At 37.5% G+C, this 22,568-nt stretch overlaps 1 protein-coding gene across 1 annotated transcript in view; it reads right to left on the bottom strand.

Annotated features, from left to right (window-relative positions):
• The window catches only part of LOC140140501 (uncharacterized), a 62,235-nt gene that overhangs the window by 20,365 nt on the left and 19,302 nt on the right, over positions 1-22,568 (bottom strand). Inside the window, exons 4-5 of the mRNA XM_072162258.1 lie at positions 9,069-9,197; positions 7,110-8,565 (exon numbers count right to left, since the gene is read on the bottom strand). Coding sequence (XP_072018359.1) covers positions 7,110-8,438 — 1,329 coding nt within the window. The 5' untranslated portion in view covers positions 8,439-8,565; positions 9,069-9,197. The remainder of the gene's footprint in view (positions 1-7,109; positions 8,566-9,068; positions 9,198-22,568) is intronic.

The raw sequence follows: 22,568 nt of genomic DNA, 5'->3' as shown, positions 1-22,568 counted from the left end.
CAAATTTGGCATGTTCAAGGGGAATTTTTGGCGGGCCGAGAGGGGGAGGGGCAAGCCGTTTTTGGCGGGCCGAGAGGGGGGGCAAGCCACTTTTTGACGAGCCGTTCAGAAATGTTACCCCCCGGGGGCTCATAATTATTGCACAGACCCTAGTGGTCTAAAGAGTACCAGAACAAGCAAAACATTTTGACAATACTCATAATATCGTTAGGCTTTCTCTTTATTTTAATTATCTAATATGTTTTAGAAGAAGAAGCACAATATTTTGGACAATACTCATACATACCATTTAGGGTTTCATTTATGAGTTAATTCCAATGTGATGTTTAAGAGTACTACTAATGTAAAACATTTGTGACAAAACTCGATCACACTGTGACCGTTTCTTTTGTGTGAAATCTAATGTGATCTTTGAAAGTAAATGTACTAGTTTGTGTTAAACATGTTTGACAATATACTGATCTAGTGTTTTTAGTGCGCGTTAAGATGTGTTCTTTGAGATGGCATTTCTGACAATGCTCGCAGCCTCGCACTAGTAAGATTTCTTTCCTTGTGAAATTTTCACACTGAAAATCACACCGAAACCCATTTTTAGCATTACTCAAGCCATTTTCAGTGTTACTCTTCAGTGTGACTTTTGTCCAGGGCCCGGGGGGGGGAGGGGTCCACTCTCACACAAAAGGGCCTCCCACCCGCGTCTGAACACCTCTGAAATGCACCCTTAATGGCAAATTTTCACATAACCAAATTGCACCCCTTAATCGTGAAACACATGCAAAATCGTACCCTAAATGGCGTAACACATGCAAAAACCATACCCTAAATGGCGTCAACTGAGAAATATCTATATTGATACCCTAAGTGGCGTAAACAGGGAAATGAGCTTAATTGATACCCAAGGTGTCTTTTTGATGTTGCAGACATACAGATACTGAAGAAAACATGCACAAAAGTAACAAGAATCCGGGGTCCAGGGATTATTTTTCATTACAATAGCATGGTCTGATACCTTTCAGTGTGATTTGCACCATTTCAGTGGGATTAGTGGCCACTCATTTTCAAAAGTTTTGTATAATTGAATATATGAATACAAAAGCCACCTAAGTCCATACTTTGGCCAAATTGAGTTAAGCATGGGAAATTGTTGCTATACATAGGCCTGTCATATGCATGAAAGAACAACTCAAATTCATTCTCTGTGTCTATTGGGCATGTGAAAAATAGCATGTATGAAAGAATCACCCAATTCCATGATTTGAGTCTTGAAACACATTGATTGAAATCCAGTATGTATAAAAGTCCACTTGTAACACATTCATTGCTAGAGAATGACTTTTGAACAAAAAATGGGTTTAATAAAGTAAAGTGTGTGGTTTATATTACATGCAGAATGCTTATCAACATTATACATACCTGTGTGCTTTATTTTGTATTATCTTACTAGTGGTAATCTCATTCTAACATTGTTGTCTTTGTATATGATTCAAACAAGAAATGTCTTTAAAAAAGACAATGCCTCCAAGATACCAGTGGGCACCTTTTGTTATTAGTTAAGGAGACACTTATAATGCTAGCTTTAAGGTAACGCTATTGGATATAGATTTTTGTCTGATTGAAATATGTGAGTCCATTCTCTCCTGATTACAAGACTGAAAATTTTATTTTAATCGGATATTCGGTTACCAAAATATATGGCCTGTCAAAATGGCGCGAAACCAAGAAGTTGGCAACAAATTTCTTTTATTTTTGATATGCAATGATGTCAGGTAGGCCTTATTTTCTAATTAGGCCCTATATATGCAAGAATTGTACAAAGTAGAATGTTCAGATCGGCTACAAAATAAGATATAAAACCCATGAATGCCTTTTTCCATGCAAATTTCCATTTGCATAATTAATTAGGGCCCTAATCAACTTTTCTAATAAGTGGCCCAAATTAATTATGCAAATTGAAATTTGCCAAAACGCAACCGTAATTTTGTAGTAGGTCTACAGTGTGTGTTCTACCCATGTACCATGCCTCAGTAGGCCTACTATAGCTCTTTTAATTGTATCTGAAATCTTTACTTTGCATAATTCATACATGTAATTAGAAAATCATCTGGCAACTGGACTTGTCAAAATATAGAAAATAAAAAGAAAGTTGTTGCCAATTTTTTGTTTTGGGTTCGCACCATTTTGACAGGCCATATCTCAAGAACCGAATGTAATCTACAGGGCATAAGCTTTAACATATTATTTAAATAGAAAGAAAATCTAAATTTGTGCATTAGCCAATAGGGCCACGGTCACCTAAAGCCATCTTGCAATCTTGCAGATAATTCTGATGTATGAAATAAGACCTTCAAACTTTCAGATATGAAGAGTTCCAGATGCAGGCAGCCGTTTCTGTTTTTTAAATGCATATATGCCCAAGTTGTATCAAGAGTCATTTCTCGTGGATTTTTTGACTGAAAATTACGATTGTAACGTTTCAGTTTTTTTTAATGCTTGTTTATTATAGGGCCTATTTTGTATTCAGGACTAAAATAATATTAATATTATTATATTTAGGGGGGTCTTTTTATAGGTCATTACTCTTTTGTATGTGTAATTGAATAAAAAATCAAAAACATTATTGTTTTGTTTTGTTTCCTTCATTTGTGCTTTGTCTTGCATCGAAAGGGCCAATATCAACACCTTGTTTGTAAGAAGTATTGTGTGGGGAAAGATGATTCTTGCATTTTATTTTTATTTTATCTTAACAAACAAAAAGCAAAATTCTCAGTCAAAGTCTTGAAACGGTCATGGGTATGCATGCAAAAATATTGCAACAGTACTCAGTAGAACATAAAACACAACCACGCATGGGAATTGGGGAAGCAAATACTTTAAAACGAATTATTCCGAATTATATCAACGCAATAAAATTGCAATAATTTAGTACATGTATTTGAACAGCAATGCCCGGGCAGCAATGAAGCCGGCCATAGGCGCGGCTAGGCGTATCATACCATACATTGCAGTTCAAATGCATCGGATCATGATTGTCATGTGAGAATTCCAATACACTAAATGTGGCTCGACAACCCGGAAAATTTTTCCGGTCATGTGACTTGCAGAACTGTCATCACTGTCACCATATTTCACCACCAGAATTCCCCAGTTGATTACAGTTATCATGGTTATAAGCATAGGTTAATAAATTTGAACTCAAGAATCTACCCTTGGCATTGCACCAGCCTTTACTCACTCACTACCCCATACATATGTGCAGGTCAATCCTGGTTCAAGTTTAAATTTAAAACCACATGTCAGTGTCCTGTGAGTTGTTCACTTGTTTAAATGTTTTCAAGTTGAATACACGTACATTCTATATACCAACTGGAATTTAATAAAACCCTGGAATAAAACAACATGGAATCACAGACATTTGCTATAGGAGATGCTTGTGAAGCAGTAGATTCTGAAAAGAGATGGACAAGAGCTATGGTTCCTTGTGAAATATAGTATTTCTAATAGGCCCTACTACAAATTTAAAATGTTTGCAATTTTGAAAAAAAAAAAAATGTACTGTAAGGATAATTTTTTTTCTTACATGTACAAGTCTCAGAGATATTGATAATTAGTTAACACACAAATAAAGTATGTTTCTGTTGCTATTATTTTTCTTTTACGAAACACACACTGTTCAAATGGTCCCAAATCTGGAGATTGAAGTACAAGTATTGATATTATTTTACACTTCCCACAAGGCCTTGTTTCCATTTTAGTTTTCTGTACTTGTTCAGAAGATCAAGATGATGCGCCGATGCATAGGTCACTATTCAAAATTGTGTACCATGATACAAAGGATGGTGGGAAGTGTAGAAACTGTAATGACCCACCTAGGAATAAAGGGGTCATATGTTAATAACCATAGCAACTGAACAGGTGGAAGTGCAGTTCAGCTCTGGCAGCTGACCTCAGAATATTTTTCTTGTATTGGGTATACACTATGGACCACAATGGCCTCATTCCAATTGCATAGTTCAATAACCTCAATTAAACAATCAGAGTGCAAATTTTGGCCACGAGTTGCAGGGTATGAGTATTTGTACCCAAATTTTCAGAGGTCATTCAATGAATGTACAGATATATTGAGGTTAAAGAACCATGCCCTGATAGATGAGCATGTTCTGGATCCTAGTGATACATGTAGGCTGATGATGAGTATATTTATTTGTAAACATTGTTATTTTCGATCTACACATACAGGGAAATTTTCCCCATGACATTATGCCTGTAAAACAAAAATTAATTCATTCACTCGTGTATTAAATATGAGTGTAGCTAGTGTAGTTGCTATTCTGAGCTCTTTTACATGATTAGGCCCTTCACAATTGATTTTGAGTTTACTGTTTCGGCCTCCAAAATTGAGAATTGAAAATTGAAAATATGTAATTATTTGATTTTTATTTGACATTTTCTCAGTTAAATGACATTTAATTACATTAATTTGATACTGTCTTACTTTGATCATCTTGAACAAACAAATATCACCCCTGCATTTATCAATGTATAGAATCAACCAGGCCTGTGCGCAGGGGGGGGGGGAACTGCACCCCCAAATCTAAAAAGTATACAAAAAGTCCCAAAATATCACAATTTCGAGCGTAGCTAGCAAAAAAAAATGAGATTTTTACGCCTTTTTATTCCAAAAAGGTCCAAAATGTTTGGGAAAAGTCTAAATCAGCACCCCCCCCCAAAAAAAAATTCCTGCGTACAGGCCTGAAATCAACCATAATTGCAAAATAACAGTGCCAAAATGTGACGGCTCATTTCAAAATAAAGAAAATAATAAGTAATTAACAATTAATAATTAAAAGTTACTTCATGCCTTTTAAAATCTTAAACAGTAAACTAACGATTAATTGGGAAGGGCCTTATGATTGATATACACACAATTTGGTAGGCAAAATGTCATTAAAACTGCCTAGCTCTTAGCCTGTAAACATGAAAATGAAAGTTTATCCCTTGAACCTAATGTTTTGCTAACACACAAGTACATATTTGTTGCAGGTCAGTTCAGGACAACTTGCTTGAAGGTTTCATATTTCTGTGGCATACTTATAGCTTCTGTATAGAGGAATATTTTATTGGGGTTAAATTTTCACAGTTTGGACTGAGCAGTATAAATTGATTATAAAATTCTCACTGTTTTCAAATTCCAGCATCTTTCCATTGTCTATCTGCCTATTAAATTATTTTATCTATTTTATATGGATTTTAATTTTATGTTTACAAAGTTAAAAGCAAAAGGAGCAAAAATAAAACCCAAGTGAAACTTCTCTCTTGCCACTCATGCTAGTACTATACTTTGCTATGATAGTGGTGGGTTTTATTGACTAAAGAGTGATGGTGACAAGCTATGACAGATAGTGCTGACCCTTGCCCCATGGTTCAGGTATATTTGTCAACTCATGCTAGCTGCTCTACTTGATTTGTCATTATGACAAATAATACAGTAAATCATTGACAAAATCTTTGAGCCACTTTTAGTGTATGGATATTTTGGCATGGTGGCCTAGTCGAGCCTAGCATGCATGCCAGTCGGTCTGCTGACTCGCCGTGGCACAAAAATACCTCCAATTTTGCACAAAACAATCCATGATGTCAAATTATCACATCCAAAGTGTCGCCATGAACGTCAGCTTCAACTTCTCCAGCCAAAGTTTTTGCATTAATAATCAGGTTTCATGTAATCATGAAATTAAACCTTGTTTGAGGTGTATTCCCATTGCCACAGCATAACGGTTTTCCAACTTGTCTTCAACGATAAAGCTGCTGATCACACCGAAGGCATTGAGGTGGTGTGGCTGCTGATGAGCGCTGAGGTTACAACCTATAATTAAAGACCGAATTAAAAAGACTAGTTTGCGTCTGACGTCATGACAAAGGCGCGCCGTGATTGGTTGCTGACCTGCGCAGTATGGCATTTTTTGTTCTGGTTTACAGGACGGCATACGCAAGCTAGTCTTTTTTTATTCGGTCTTCAATTATACAACATATGAGTTTGAAAATATTCTAATGCATAATTCATTAACTTGATAGACCCACGCCATTGGCGCCACGTGCTAGGCGTTTCTAGAATCCCTATAGAATAAGATTAATTTTAATGCTAATTTATTGCACATGCTGAGGAAGCGTGATTACCTTTTTGAACATTCGGAAATGGCGATAGGCGAATTTATGTATGGCGCAAAGAGGTGGGGATATATATTGGGCTCTCGATATTGGGCGGAAATTAGAGTACTTGTCAGAATATAAATTTGTATTAATCGGCCTACATGCCGCGCCAATAATGTGCGGCATTTTAGGTGTAAATTTCAAAGCATACTACCTCCTGCGGAGGCAGAAAAACCACCTAAGTCCAAAATTTAAAATGAACCCCACGAAGTCCCTGAAATGCTAATCGTCATACCTAACAGGTTAATCCACTCATTTGCACGTAAAACTTACCATATTGACCAGGTAAATCTAACTGAAGGAATTAAAATGATACACAGGTTTTTCTCTCAAAATAACTTAGCATGGACTTAGGTGGCTTTTGTATTCATGTATTCAATTTCCAGTGTCACTCTGCAGTTTCAGTGTGATTTTCAGTCTGAATATCTCATAGTGTGAGTTCTGATGTGTCATTTGAGATTACAATTTTTAGTATTTTGAATAAAGCATTTCATACAATACTCGCATCATCGGGATTTCTCTTTGGTGTTAGGATGAGTCTTTGAGTTCCCAGATTCTGCAAAATGTTTCTAACATATTACACTAATAGTTTCTCTTTAGTGCGAATTGTGATGTGTCTTTTGAGATGAACGGGTTGACAATACTCACACTGATAGTATTATATATGAGTTAGGATGTATGTTGGTTGAGATTACTAGAGTGTGTAAAGCATTTCTGACACTACTCGCACTGGTAAGATTTCTCTTTAATGTGAGTACGGTCGAGGCGTCTTTCGAGATCAATATTTTGTGCAAAACATTTCTGACAATGCAGTGTTATTTGTGAGTTGATGTGTTCTTTTTGATGACTAGATTGTATAAAGCATTTCTGACAATACTCACACTGGTAAGGCTTATCTCTTAGAGAGTGTGAGTTCTGATGTGTTTTTTGAGATTACTAGATCGTGTGAAGCATTTCCGACAATACTCACACTGATAGGGTTTTTCTTTAGTGTGTGTTAGCATGTGTCTTTTGAGATGACCGGGTTGTGCAAAGCATTTCTGACAATACTCGCACTGGTTAGGCTTCTCTTTAGTGTGAGTTCTGATGTGCATTTTGAGATGACTACTTCGCAAAAAGCATTTCTGACAATACTCGCACCGATAAGGCTTCTCTTTAGTGTGAGTTCTGATGTGGTCTTTGAGAACACTAGCTTGTGCAAAGCATTTCTGACAATGCTCACACCGAAAAGGCTTCTCTGTAGTGTGAGTTTTGATGTGTTCTTTGAGATAATAACTAGATCGTGTAAAGCATTTCTGACAATACTCACACTGATAGGGTTTCTCTTTAGTGTGTGTTAGTATGTGTCTTTTGAGATGACCAGGTTGGGCAAAGCATTTCTGACAATACTCGCACCGATAAGGCTTCTCTTTAGTGTGAGTTCTGATGTGTTCTTTGAGATAACTAGATCTTGTAAAGCATTTCTGACAATACTCACACTGATATGGTTTCTCTTTGGTGTGAGTTCGGATGTGTCTCTTCAGATCATAATTTACAGTAAAGCATTTCTGACAATACTCGCACTGGTAAGGCTTCTCTTTAGTGTGAGTTCTGATGTGTATTTTTAGATGGCTACTTCGCACAAAGCATATCTCACAATACTCGCACCGATAAGGCTTTTCTTTAGTGTGAGTTCTGTCCATGTGGTCATTGAGAGCACTAGATTGTGCAAAGCATTTCTGACAATACTCACACTGATAGGGTTTCTCTTTAGTGTGAGTTCTGATGTGGCTTTTCAGAGTACTCGGTTGTGTAAAGCATTTCTGACAATACTCGCACTGATATGGTTTCTCTTTGGTGTGAGTTCTGATGTGTTTTTTCAGATTACTATTTAGTGCAAAACATTTCTGACAATATTCACACTGATAGGGTTTCTCTTTAGTGTGTGTTAGCATGTGCCTTTTGAGAGGACCGGGTTGTGCAAAACATTGCTGACAATACTGGCACTGATAGGATTTTTCTTTCGTGTGAGTTTTGTTGTACGTGTGGCCTTTTAGATTGACAGCCTTCTGAGGATATTTAATCCGTAAAAGTGTCTCTCTAGTCTTTTTGATTCTAGCAGCTCTAACATATTTGATCATATGTTTATCCACGTGACCTTTCAATCTATTCAAAGAGTAGAGGTAGATTCTACAAAATCTACAAGTAAACGGTTTTAAAAGTCTTACATTCATTTTAAATGTGTTCAACATTGTGTCTTGGGGTAGATCTAAGTATCGTTCTATATTCAGCAGTTCTTTCCCCGTTGTCTTCAGTAAAGAATCGGAAAAGACAAATTAACAGTTGGTACCTAACCACGTTGACTAATGATCACAGCATCTGAAAGGTAAGGAATATCATATTCTGAAATTATTACTTGTCTGTATGGAATTCGTTTTTGTATTTTTTGTATAAAAGATTAATACCAAAATTCCTGAAACGGCTGCGAAGTTCGCAACTTCCTGTTGGTTTTCCGACACTATTATTTGACCAATTCTTTCAACCTGACTTGCCTTGCCTTATGTTTCCCTTCGCTCTCACTCTATCAGTCTTATATGTGATTGGTAACGCTACATCAAATAAATACCCAGTGAAGTGTGGAGTGCCCCAAGGTTCTATTGTTGGACCCAATTAAATCTGTATATATATTATACAGAACATACAGCTACTATTCAAATAGCATGGTGTTGTTGATATGGTATACGTTGTAATGACACACAACTCCGCTTCATTTGATCCACCATCCAAAACAGACTTGGTTTACACAATAAAATTATACTAAATGATGAGGAAAATGTTAAAGTTCAGTGTAAATAAAATATGCGATCAAGATTGACTATTACCTTGACTTCAAATGTAATTGCTTTGAGCATAACAGCTAGGCAGGAACAATTAGAAATTGGGGCTTGGTAGTGTCCGTGGTGATCGTACAATAAACATCAAAAGTACAAAGTCACACAATTGATAACCATCTGCAACAAAATAAAAAAATGACGGATATATTTTACAAAATTATAACTGCGGCAGGTCCCGGACAGAACCTGAATCCAGTCAGAAGCTATCTCATTGGGCGATGAAAATATAATACGAAAAACATAGAAATATCCAAAACTATGGAACAATTTAGAGTCTCATTTTTGTAAGGAATTTCTATCTGAAATCCCTCAGGTAATTCTGGCTAGAAATACCCGAAATATCGAATCATGCTGTAAACATCTAAACATGTTAAACACCATCTGATCTCTTCACTCTACCGTGTACATGGTATAACAATATTGATTAATCGAAACAACTTTGTGAGAGATCAGTGTTACATGTCTTATTGGCTTTTAATGCGACGTTCTGAAAAGTAAGCGTGCTAACTAGGAATTAAACAAAATATTAATTCCATACAGCTTAAAACACATAGCAAAGACTTGCAATTAATGGAGTTCACATAATTTTCTTTCAGACTTGAAAGCAAGTATACTTTATATGTACCTGCACTTGGTACTATATTTTATGATAATGATGATTTTACTAGAAGTCTCTTTTGCCTGCTCTTTGGAGCCTTGCAAATGTACTAAGTTATGCTACTCTGCGCATAACATATTCTCAAACGAAACCCACTCATATCGGCAATTAGCTATACTTTGTTCCAATATCATGATTATCTACCAAAATTGGAACAAGCTAAATCCGTTGCTACTAAACATACAGCTAGCAAGACGTGATTTGCAAGCTGTATGCAAGCTTATATACAAATTCACGTTTCTGGAGTTACACTCCGTCATCAGTTGCGCTGCGAAGGTCTAGAATGGTTCTAAAACTGACCCATGTTTAGATTTTGAACATAAATTCGATGTGTCGAATTATGTATCGGTTAGCTTTTACTAAAGCTCTCACGAATTACTACAGCGCCATGACAATGTCATCTTGCGCCGTAATATTGAATAATTCCAGACACTCTATAGGCTTACTGCTTTACTTATTCATAGCAGTACAACCTATACTAGTAACATGCTACTTAGTTGAAGAATGTCTATAGTTGAATTATATCGTTTTTCTTATATAATATAGGCCTATATGGTATATCATATAAAAGCATACAAGAAACCATAGATTCCGAACTTGGATCTATGCAAATTTCAGCACGAGTATCCATTTCTGGTCTTTCGTGTGATGATTGTTAAAAAATGACCTTCCTGTCCTTAGGCACGAATATCCATTTCGGATCTCTCGTGTTAGGACAATAACATGAAAACAAAATTAATGAAGTCATGTTAGCATGATATTAAAGCTCAAGCTTGAACTTAAAAGCACATTCTAGTATATACTAACTCCAGCTCTACAGGTACAGAGCTGCTGTATCATCAACGCCGAATGTGCAGTGCAACTTTATCAAGTGTGGTTTTCATGGCTGGTCTTGTAAACAAGCCAGCCAATCATAGTGAAGACCACAACTTACACGTTATTATAACTCACGTGCGGTTCCATTCAGGTTATCCTTTTAGCATTGTATATATAACATTCAATTCTTTCAAATTGGACTTTATTTTGTCCACTATATATTTCAAACTTCAAATAATTTTACTTTGTGTAGCAAATATGATTTTGAATTTCCAATTCATTATCCAAATAAATACAATGTTTTAGGACAGACTTGTTGCAGTCTAAAAAGTTTTTTTATTGAATTATCAGTATTGTAACATGGTAGACTTGGAACAAATCTTAATTTATTTTTATTCTAAGAAAAAACATAGATTCTAAAAGTAAGCATTAAAATGAGCAGAAATTTGCATAAATTTGGATTGGTAATGATTAGTAATATTAAATCCTACAAGTGTATCACAGATGGCAGATATCAAAAATTGTTTAAATGATTTTAATTAGCATTTTTATAGAGAAAAACTGGCATCATTTTCAGTGATGTGCGCCCTTATGTTAATTTCCTGAATACGATATCTGGCGATTTGCACGATGGTCGAATTCAGCACCTTTGAAGAGCTAGCGTTTGAACTTGAAAATCAGTGTACTGTGAAAGCGAATAGATTTCATGATGGAATTTGAATGTCTGTGATACTAGTGATGTGAGTAATTATGATTGTGTGTTTGTGGGGGGTATAGACCTGTATGTTAAGCTTATAGATTTCATGCACGTGAAAATGCAATGCTGTTGATAATGCACTTGTCACTAGAAACCCTGACCCTGTGATACTAGTGATGTGAGTAATTATGATTGTGTGTGTGTGCTGAGGGGGGGGGGTACATAGGCCTGTATATTCAGTATTTAAGCTTATAGATTTCATGCACGTGAAAATGCAAGGCTGTTGATAATGCACTTGTCAATTGAAAGCCTGACCCTGTGATACTAGTGATGTGAGTAATTATGATTGTGGGGGTGCATAGGCCCGTATGTTCAGTAGTTAAGCTTATAGATTTCATGCACGTGAAAATGAAGACTGTTGATAATGCACTTGTCAATTGAAAGCCTGACCCTGTGATACTAGTGATGTGAGTAATTATGATTGTGTGTGTGTGCTGAGGGGGGGGTACATATGCCTGTATATTCAGTATTTAAGCTTATAGATTTCATGCACGTGAAAATGCAAGGCTGTTGATAATGCACTTGTCAATTGAAAGCCTGACCCTGTGATACTAGTGATGTGAGTAATTATGATTGGGGGGTGCATAGGCCCGTATGTTCAGTAGTTAAGCTTATAGATTTCATGCACGTGAAAATGAAGACTGTTGATAATGCACTTGTCAATTGAAACCCTGAGTCCCTGACCCACTCCAACCCCTGGCTGCAGTGCAGAGTACCCGGAAAAATAGCCGGGCAGTTTATTATAACAGACGGGCATTGACACAAAATTTGTCCCTGTAGGGCCGGCCATGTGTTGTTTCCCGTCGGTCCGGGACTTGGCCGGGAGTTTTAACATTTTTTAATTTTAGCTTTGGTATAAGTCCCAGCCACCCATCCCCGTGGTACCCTGGCCATAAGGGGGGGCTGGAAATTCACAGCTGCATATAGCCATATCTTTGATAACATGGACAAGTATAGTGATGATGTACATTATACAAATGATGAGATATCCTCTAAATAGGCACAATTTCACGGCTTTACCAGACGCGTAATGTTATGAGTAAATTAAACGCCATTTTGTGTGTAGGAAGTTGCAATTAAAAAAACTGCGATAATTTCAAATGACTGCAATTTGCAATGAAAAGCAAACCACCAAAAATTTCTCATTTGTAGATGTACACACATTGGTATGCATATAGCCTCTGGCATTGGCCAATTTGTCCTTGTACTATAAAAAGACCATGCACATTCTTCATATGAATCACAGGCCTATATTCACATAGCCATACATGTACCTGTACAGATGTACACACACCCACACAAACAACTGTATTTTATCCAAGGTAATTGCAGACCCCTCCTACATACGGTACCCTATAACCCTAAACCCTAAACATGGGCCATAACACTAACCGTAATTCTAATCCTAACCCTAATCCTAACCCTAATCCTAATCCTAACCCTAACCTAACCCTAATCCAAACCTTAACCCTAACATACCCTTAACAGGCAAACCCTAATCCTATATCAATTCCTAACCTTAGTCCAAATCCTAATCATATAGCCTTGGAAGGGGGTGCTCCTTTTGGAATGGATAATAAATTGGACATTCAAAATCATACTTGTTACACAAAGTGAATTTAATTTCAAGTTTAAAATTAATCTGGACTTAGTAAAGTCCAAAATGAAAATCATCTCTGTTATATAGTAACAATGGTATTCCTGAATGGACAAAAACAGCCGCCCACTTGAGTAGGCATAATGCTTGGCTATTTTATGACATGATTAAAAGACAGTCTCGCCTTTATAGTCATCCGTGGGAATTTTTTCTGTCTGAAAAAATATTGACTTTTATAAATTAACTTTATCATAAAAGTCTGTGATAAAATTCCGCTCCAATGCAATTTCTTGTCTTTGCAATTGTCTTTTCTAGTTTTTAGGAAAAACAGTCATCACGATAATTTATACTAATTAGGTACGTTGACTGCCACCTGACGATGTTAACTAGTAAAATACGCCAAATCTAGGCGTAATAAAAATGGCGGAGATGAAACTTGCCATATTGGAAATAAACACCCTTTCCTTGTGTGTCAATTCCAAAATTCAAATTACATAATAATTTATATAATTTTTATAAACGCTTCTGCCAACTATTATTCGACGCATGACCCAGAGATTTTGATCATATAAATGAAGTAAAACTATGCCAAGTCTAGGCATATCAAGAAATGCGAGGATAAGACTCCGCAAATTAGGAAAGTAAACACACTTTTGATATGTTTTCATGGAACATATAAAATTTGGCTTGCGTGTTTATTCCAAACATATAAACAATGAAAACTGCCCATGAGATAGTCCAACTTTCAACGAGGGGATGACTATCCACAATCCTGTAGGATCGTGTGTCAATACTACCTGTCCCCCCTGTCAAACCCTCACAGAATGGCTGCGTACCACGAAGAGATACCGCTACAAACCGGGGTGGAAACAAACAAAATTATAACTGCGGCAGGTCCCGGACAGAACCTGAATCCAGTCAGAAGCTATCTCATTGGGCGATGAAAATATAATACGAAAAACATAGAAATATCCAAAACTATGGAACAATTTAGAGTCTCATTTTTGTAAGGAATTTCTATCTGAAATCCTCAGGTAATTCTGGCTAGAAATACCCGAAATATCGAATCATGCTGTAAACATCTAAACATGTTAAACACCATCTGATCTCTTCACTCTACCGTGTACATGGTATAACAATATTGATTAATCGAAACAACTTTGTGAGAGATCAGTGTTACATGTCTTATTGGCTTTTAATGCGACGTTCTGAAAAGTAAGCGTGCTAACTAGGAATTAAACAAAATATTAATTCCATACAGCTTAAAACACATAGCAAAGACTTGCAATTAATGGAGTTCACATAATTTTCTTTCAGACTTGAAAGCAAGTATACTTTATATGTACCTGCACTTGGTACTATATTTTATGATAATGATGATTTTACTAGAAGTCTCCTTTTGATCGTACAATAAACATCAAAAGTACAAAGTCACACAATTGATAACCATCTGCAACAAAATAAAAAAATGACGGATATATTTTACAGAATTGAGAATTCCTAAAATACAAACAAAAAACCTACTTGTTTTCTTCATAGGTTTCATTTGGTATTCAGTTAGGCATAAACACAGATATTGAATTCTGTACCACTTGAATAAACATTATGAATCAAATAATGAGCATTAAAGTTTCATCATTGTGGAAATCATCATATACTGAGTGGCTTAGGCAGGAATTTAGTGGGGAATTTCAAGTGCAGAAGCAAAGAAAAATTTTGTCCCCACTGCATTTGTCAATTCTTTGTCCCATTTTCACAGTAGCGTAGCCAGCCCCCCCGACAAAAAAAATGAAAGAAAAAAGTGCTCCTTTGACAAAAAATGAAAGAGAAAATCAGGAGGGCAAAGGAAAAGAAAAAGGGCAATGAGCCCCTTTTCTAGCAAAATTCTGGGCCAAAATAGTGTAAAATACAAAAAATTTTCACGCTGCGCGCGCACGCACATCATCCCAATAAGGCCTTTTTTGGGAAGCTCGAAGACATATACAGTCTATGTATTGTATGATGCAACTGCAATTTTTTTCGACTGTGTCCCAAAATTTTTATTTTGCACCCCCTGACCAAGAAAGCTGGCTATGCCCCTGCATTTTCATGACACTTTATCCCTGTTGTGGGGGGATTAGGGGTGGGGGACAATTGTGACGTGTCATGTCAAAAGGAGACACTTTTGGGCAGGATCTTAAATGGAGAAATAGCCAAAAATCTGCCCGGGGATGATTTTTTCACAATTTGGGTTTGTTGCAAATTTGTGATGTTATTAATGTTAAAAATATTGTCTGATAGTTTCAAACCGGAGTATAACTGGCATCTTGTATTTTTTGAGACATTTTTCAAGGTGATTCCTACTCTCAACATTGTCAATAATATTTTCAAAAGCCGATACCTCAATTTCCAATTTCCAATAATACCATAACTTACGAACTCAATATCTTCGTTTTGGAATGTCCGATTTCATTGGGGAAAACGGCGTTGTGCAGCAAAATATCTCTATATTCAGGATATGTATAAAAACCTCAAAATTGATAACCTGCCCAAAAGTGTCTCCTTTTGACATGACACGTCACAATTTGCTGCTCTGTCTTCCCTGGCTAGGCTCCTGAATAAACTAATATCTGTTCTGTTCATTTCTCCTCCATGATTTTTGACAGAATGCTCACTGGCAAAAAGTTGGTAAATTAATGTCAGTTTGTAAACTTGTAAACCTGTATTTAAATTTCATCCAGTGTATCAGGGTGAGATGTAAAAAGGGTTGCTAATGCAAAATAACAGAACCGAGTGTCTAAATTGATAAAAAGAGGTAACCTATTAGTGGCGGATATCGAAGGACCTGGACACGTGCCACGTCCTAAATTTTAATCATATTTATTCACCAATCTTTGGATTTGTGACTTTGGCCTGCGACTTTCGGGTGAATATCCTATAATATAGTATATCCTTGGAATATCCCGCTTTGGTTCCAAAGGCAAAATGTTTTTAATTTTTCACAATGCCCTCCAAATAGCCGATGCACAGTTATTTAAAGCCTCTAAATAAAGGAAATGATAGGTAATAATAATTAAAATGCCTCTTTTAAAATCTTAGACAGCAAAATACGAATTAATTTAATTGTGAAAGGGCCTTTGATATCTATCTGATAAATATCCTGAAAGTAATAGCCATTTATCTGTTTGTTATGGTTTGTGCTTGCTGTATGACATCATTACGCCTTACGCATTAACAGGCAGACATGATCCGTTCAATAGAGAAATTGCGATTTTCCAATAGCCGACGTAGACCGTACATTTTTACGTACCTTTTAAAATACGTAGGTAGGCCTATGCATCGTGTGAGGCCAAATCCCGGGGGCCACATACCTAACCAACGCTTGTGTGGTGACGCTATGTCCTATATAGTCAGTCATCTGGAGATTTGTGTTGCATGCAATCAGCCCGGGGTCACTCCTCCCCAGGGGCGGATCCAGGATTTCGAGAAAGGAGGGGGCATGCTCCTGAAAATTCAAAAATGTAAGAAATGGCCGCAAAGTGGGCATCCCGGAGCGTTTGCGCGACGAAGGGGGGTGTATGAGGGGGGGATGTGGCCCACTCAGAATTGAGCAACTTTTGAAAAATGAAAACCCAATTGAAGCCATTTGGTGGACCATTTTGTCACTATTATTGTGTAAAATTTTAGTTTGAAAAAGCCTAAAATTTGCGAAAAGACGGCCCAATTAAAGCCATTCGCGGACAACTTTTGACTTCGTGTATAGATTATTGCTTTATATGTACCCATAAAGTTGTGCGACACAGGGGAGGGGGTGTCCGAGGGGGGATGCCCCCCTCAGAAATTCGTAGGGAAACACTTGTTCTCTACTAGGCCTAGACACAAGGTGAAATCAGCATATTGTAACGTGGCACGTACGTTTTAATGCTATGTTGAGTCCAAAATGTGCAATCGCAATGTCATTTTTTAAGGGATGGGTTTATATGTGTGTTAATGGAGGAGAAATGGGAGGATTTTGGCATGTTTGCTGTGATTGTTTGCCTAGCAATATTGATCACAAGTACACAATTGATGGTGCATATCAAGGACCAAACTCTATAGTTTTATATTTGAGCACGATCACTTCTGTAAGGTCATGGGAAATTATGTAAATCGGCTTTTATATTTGATGTTGCATATCGGCTGACGCACTTTTATTTTGAACCCAGTATTTCACAAAGTCCCTGTACTCTGATGACCCTATGAATTTTTGCTGGTATGTTGAGCACTTTAAACAATTAATTATAGTACTTACCTCCTACTTTAGGAACATGCGTATGCCTTAATGTATGTCGACCATGTCAACAACCCAGTGTAGTTTTACATGGTTGGAAAAGTCTATTTCCTTTCGCTATTTTGCCAATCATAATTCATAAATTGTCCAACGTTTTTGACAAAAAAGAGTTTTGCAACTATTCCGCCAGCAAGGAAACACAAATTTATGTGTATCCAGTGCGTCCTTTACGTTTAAATAGTTCAGTTTATTGTCAAGTTGTGCCTCTATACGCCATATTTACGGAATTGATGATACGAGCTGATACGGAATTTTGAACCCAAATTTCTTGAAATATACATTACCTTTTAACTTCTCGCCACGAAATTGGATTCATAAGAAGGTCAAATACAAGCCTTCCATTATGGCTGGTATCATCATCTCGATTGGTGTCTTGTGTTAGTATTATTCCATATTTTGCTGGTAGAAGTTCAATGAAACCCTCCATAATTCACGACTACTGTCACTTGTGTTATAAACTCGATGTGTTTACTATATTGTCGCTCGGGTCCGCGACTAATCGCAGGGACCGGTCTATCATTAGCTATTCTATACACTTTTCAATAGCCTTATTGTGATGTGTGGGAGTTTTAAAAGCCGAGCCATGAACAAAATATAATGCGAGCACCCGGGGGGGCATCAACTTTAGAGGTGACGGTATGTGCCTGTCAATATATGCCTCTCTTTTGAAGCCGACTATACCCGATGACCAGGCACCTTCAGTTTTCAAAATATTATACCCAATGTCCCCTTTTTCATTTTGATTGTACATAATGACCCTTTTTTTTATTAAAAAAACCCAACGTTTTGTACTGATATGCGCCTACTTCGCGACGCTTGTAGGCACATATACCCATCAATTCTAAAGTTGAGTGCCCCGGGGCGAGCGCATACTGCGGGCCAATGAACAATGAGATAGTGGCTTTTCTGATATTGCTTTGAGGAACTGTTGAAGTATAAATCAGCCAACGAGTAGGTGTGTCCAAATTGCACATCTTGAATTGAGACCAAGACATGCTGTTATTTCAATTGTTATACCGTTCCGGCTGGTTTATTACCTACCATTGCCTACGAGATGCAGTTCTAAGGTGACAGAGGGACAGGTCTGCAATTCGATTCCACAACCATTCATACCTTTCATCTGTTTTATTGTATTATCGTGCGAATTGCTCCGTGGTACCTTACGGGTACCTGAATTTTATTTGAATGAAGATGACTCTGTCATGCTCGACGTCATATTGCATAATTTCTATACAGTATATGCAATAAACCAACCAGAACAGTATAACAATTGAAATAATAGGCAGTTCTAAGATAGGTTAAGAAGAATATAACGTCACAATTCTGTATTATTATTCAAGGTTGTAACGTGTGTCTATGCTGTCATGTAGGCCTACCTGGCAACAGACACGCCCCCTGTACAAACAGATGAAATTTGTAGAAAAGCGTGATTATGACAAAAAACATTAAAAATGATACTTTGAGGTATTGTTTTTTAATTTTTGTATGGCAGATCATACATACACATGTGCTGAGGTCAAAAAGGTAAAAATGTTGTTTTTGACCCCTGACTCACCTGTCATTCCAAACAACCCCTTAATGCACCACTGACCGCTGTACCTTTATTATAATGATTTGTTATGTCCAAAAAGGTACATTTATAATAATCAGACTTTCCTTCGTATGTTCATTATCCTTGACTGTCTTTAACATATGGACAAATTTTGTGCATTTTCAACGATGTATCTACATTGATTTGGCACGTGGATAATCATCAAACCTGGCTAAATATGTGACCTCGCATCGATACAGGAGAGTGGTTTTGAATAGATCTACATCCGTCCGATACCTACGTTGTAGCAATCTCTCTACTGAATAATCGTCACGATCAGCGTTTGAAATAAGGTGCGTCCTTGCGTCAAATACCTGTGAAAGTAGACGCAGACCCGTAAATTTCCTACGGTACGGGTCCGCGTGACCCGTAAACATTGAACCAAGCAAAGAGCAAAAAATCCTAGTTTAGTTGTTCCACTGGAAAATTTGGTTCACATAATACGTCCAGCTCCCTGGGTACACTTTCATTTTAGTTTCCCATCAAGTTTTCAATCCAAGTTATCAATTTTCTTGAAAATTAGTGAGGAATTTCAAAGGCAAGGGTCCGGGGTCGGACCCATGAAAATTGGTGAGGACCCTTGAAATTTCAAAGGCAAGTGTCCTGAGGATGACGATCCTAGAATTGTTTTTCTTATTTCAAGGCCAGGTCACGACTCACGATACTTGCTTGAGAGGTCTAGCCAAGAATTTGCTCACCGGTACCGATAGCTTCACATTCAAGGCTATAGAGCTACCATTGCGTTCAAAATCTAGTCGGATTCGCTGAAGCATGACTGCATGACCCTGTGTAAAGCAATGGAAATTCAGAAGTAAACACAGGCGATCGCATCAAAAATGTGTCTGATATTTTAGACTGTTCAAAATAAGCTAAAATTAGCTTCCGAGGCACGGAAGTACACCAAATTGGTGTTTATGACCTTTGACATTCTTTTGGGGTGAGTGACATCATCTTTCAATTCACGCCGAGTGTCCTTTGGCTTGACTATGCTTCAGTGGTCATGAAAGAATTCAAAAGATAACCTCTGCCCCAATAATCCCAAGCTATTGTCTGAAACTGAACCTCGGAAGATGTATGGTAAGAACTCAGTCCTCAAATGATAGTCATATACGACCAATACAATAGATAAGGCCCATGAAAGTCAATTCCGAGTTTATCATCCCTTTTTTTCCCCAGATTGGTGAGGTGACTTTTTCATTTTTCATTATTTCATCAGATTTCATTATCGACCTAAAGTGTGTGTTGATTTAAAGCCACACTCATACATGTTATTTATAAACATGCTTTTATATGGGTATGGACTAGAAAAGTTAGAAAAGAGCCTGGTTATGGTTCCAAGTTATAAATTTATATGTTTTACAAACAAAAATATATGTTTCCAATTGATCAAACTGGTGAAAACACTGATACTTTGAAAATAATGAATGATTTTGGCATTTTTGAAAATTTGACGCGGTTGTTTTTGGTGTCCAAAAAGTGACGCGGGCGGGGGACGATAAACTCGGAATCGACTTTCACGCGCCTACTATCATTGAGGACTGAGTTCCGCATAGTGCCGTACTTAGTGGTGTTATCGATAGAGATTTTTGTGTATCGCCATGTCGGAAGAAAATACTTTCGACAATCGACATGTATCGACAGTCAACAACCTGACAGCGTGGGAAATATCTCCAATTAAGCTTACCTAATATTCATCAAAACAAATGCTCTAGAACGTGTGTGTGGCATTACTGCTCTACCCCACGTGATCTGCACAATAGTGAACACTATGGGTCTTTTTATCTTTTCAGTTTCCGTAAGTATTTTGTTCAGATACGAAAACGCAAGGGATTCAGTAAGTTACTGTAATCTGACTTCATTGTTAACTCTGAATAGAGAAGATGTAGTACCAATCAGCTTATTTCAATACAGGTGATTGCTTATATGTCAATAAAACCGCGAGAAAAGATTATGTTAACACCAGTGTTTTTAATGGCCTAGCGCCCTCTCTCTTTAACATTGGTAAATTGATCTACATTAATTTCACAAAATGCATGCCAATCCGAATAACAAAATCCACTTTTTTCTGTAAAAACGTTGCAAATAAGCCCTAAAATCACAAAAGGTCCGCTTATGAGCCTGTCGAGCCCCAAAGCACTTGTGCATGGCCAGTGTCGCCCTTCCATCAATGTCTATCTCCCTATTTTGTTCCTCCTGCCCCCCCCCCCCCCCCCCATGATCAGTCTCCCCACTCCCTCCCCGGTCCCTACTCACTCCTCTCGAGTTCTTCTCTTTCTAGTCTTTCAGTCTCTCCCTCTCCTCTCTTTCTTCCGCACCCCTCCCACTCTCACTTGTTCAGTCTCAAGTATTTCCCTCCCTCCCTCCCTCTCCATCCCTTGCGAAATTTATCAGTATGATCCATGACTGAAAATAAGCTCTGTAAAAATATAAACATTTAAAATAAACCCGAGCCTTGCATATAGACCTAACCAATTATCAGATTAGCTTACCATTGGTACGAATGAATAGAATACATTATCTTTGCTCCAATGCAATTCCTTTGTATTGCATTTCAATATAAAACATGATTACCAACTCACCACTTGTACGCCCCGGGGGGGCACTCAACTTTGGAAGTGACGGTATGTGCCTGTCAATAGGCCCCCTCTTTTGAAGTCGCCTATACCCGATGACCCCCTTTTTTAAAGCCATCCCGATGACCCCCCCCCCTTTTTTTGGTTGCGGCTACCCATGAATGACCCCCTTTTTTCTAGAATAGCATCATCAAAATGCAAAAAAGAATACCGAAACTGTCAAATTTTGCTCGAAATTTTCAAAATCCATTTTTTCAAAATTTTCTACCCGATGATGCTTTTTTAAAAATCTTATACTCGATGACCCCCTTTTTTCAAAATGTTGTACCCAATGACCCCCTTTTTATTTTGTTTGTACCCAATGACCCCCTTTTTTAAAATAACGCTTTGTACCCGATAGGCCCCTACTTACGGTAGGCACACGTCACTTCCAAAGTTGAGTGCCCCGGGTTGTACGCGCCTCATTGGGAGATATTTGACTATTTTAGACGCTCGATTCATCGCCAATATGAAAAACTTTTGCTTATAACTTGGCAATATGGTTAGTACATATTTCAATGCAAGACAATTTTTACGATGCACTTACGTCTAGGCGTAAGTGCATATACACTAAACACAAGTCAATTGAAGCCGTACAATTTCCGCGAATTTAGGACCGTAAAATTTAGACTCTTCTTTTGTCTAGATTAGCACCCAACCGCACATCTCGAGGTTTTATGTAAAAAATCAATATAACTTACCAAAACGAAAACTGAAATTCACGAGCTTCAAATTTTCAGTAACTAACAAAAGGCTAGAATAAAAGATTGGTCATACCTGGGAGACTACCACTTCAGAATAACAATGACTTACAAAAACTATTACGGATAACGGAAACAGAAACTGAAAAGATAAAACGACGGTATGTCCAGGCCCGTGACGCAGAGGGGGGGTGCGGGAAGTGCGGAGCACCCCCAAATCTGGAAAAATGTACAAAAGGTCCCAAAATTTCAGAATTTGCGAGCGTAGCAAGTAAAAAAATGGGGCTTTTTACGCTTTTTTGGACAAAAAGGTCCAAATTTGGTCCACTTTTCACAAAATTGCCCCCCCCCCCTTGGAAAAAGGTCCACTTTTTCAAAATCAGCACCCCCCCAAATGAAATCCTGCGTACGGGCCTGGGTATGTCATGATATTCCAAAGCTGTAATT

The sequence above is a fragment of the Amphiura filiformis genome, chromosome 19, assembly GCF_039555335.1.
Source record: "Amphiura filiformis chromosome 19, Afil_fr2py, whole genome shotgun sequence".
Classification (NCBI taxonomy): Eukaryota; Metazoa; Echinodermata; class Ophiuroidea; order Amphilepidida; family Amphiuridae; genus Amphiura; species Amphiura filiformis.
This window is presented reverse-complemented; position numbering and strand designations above follow the sequence as displayed.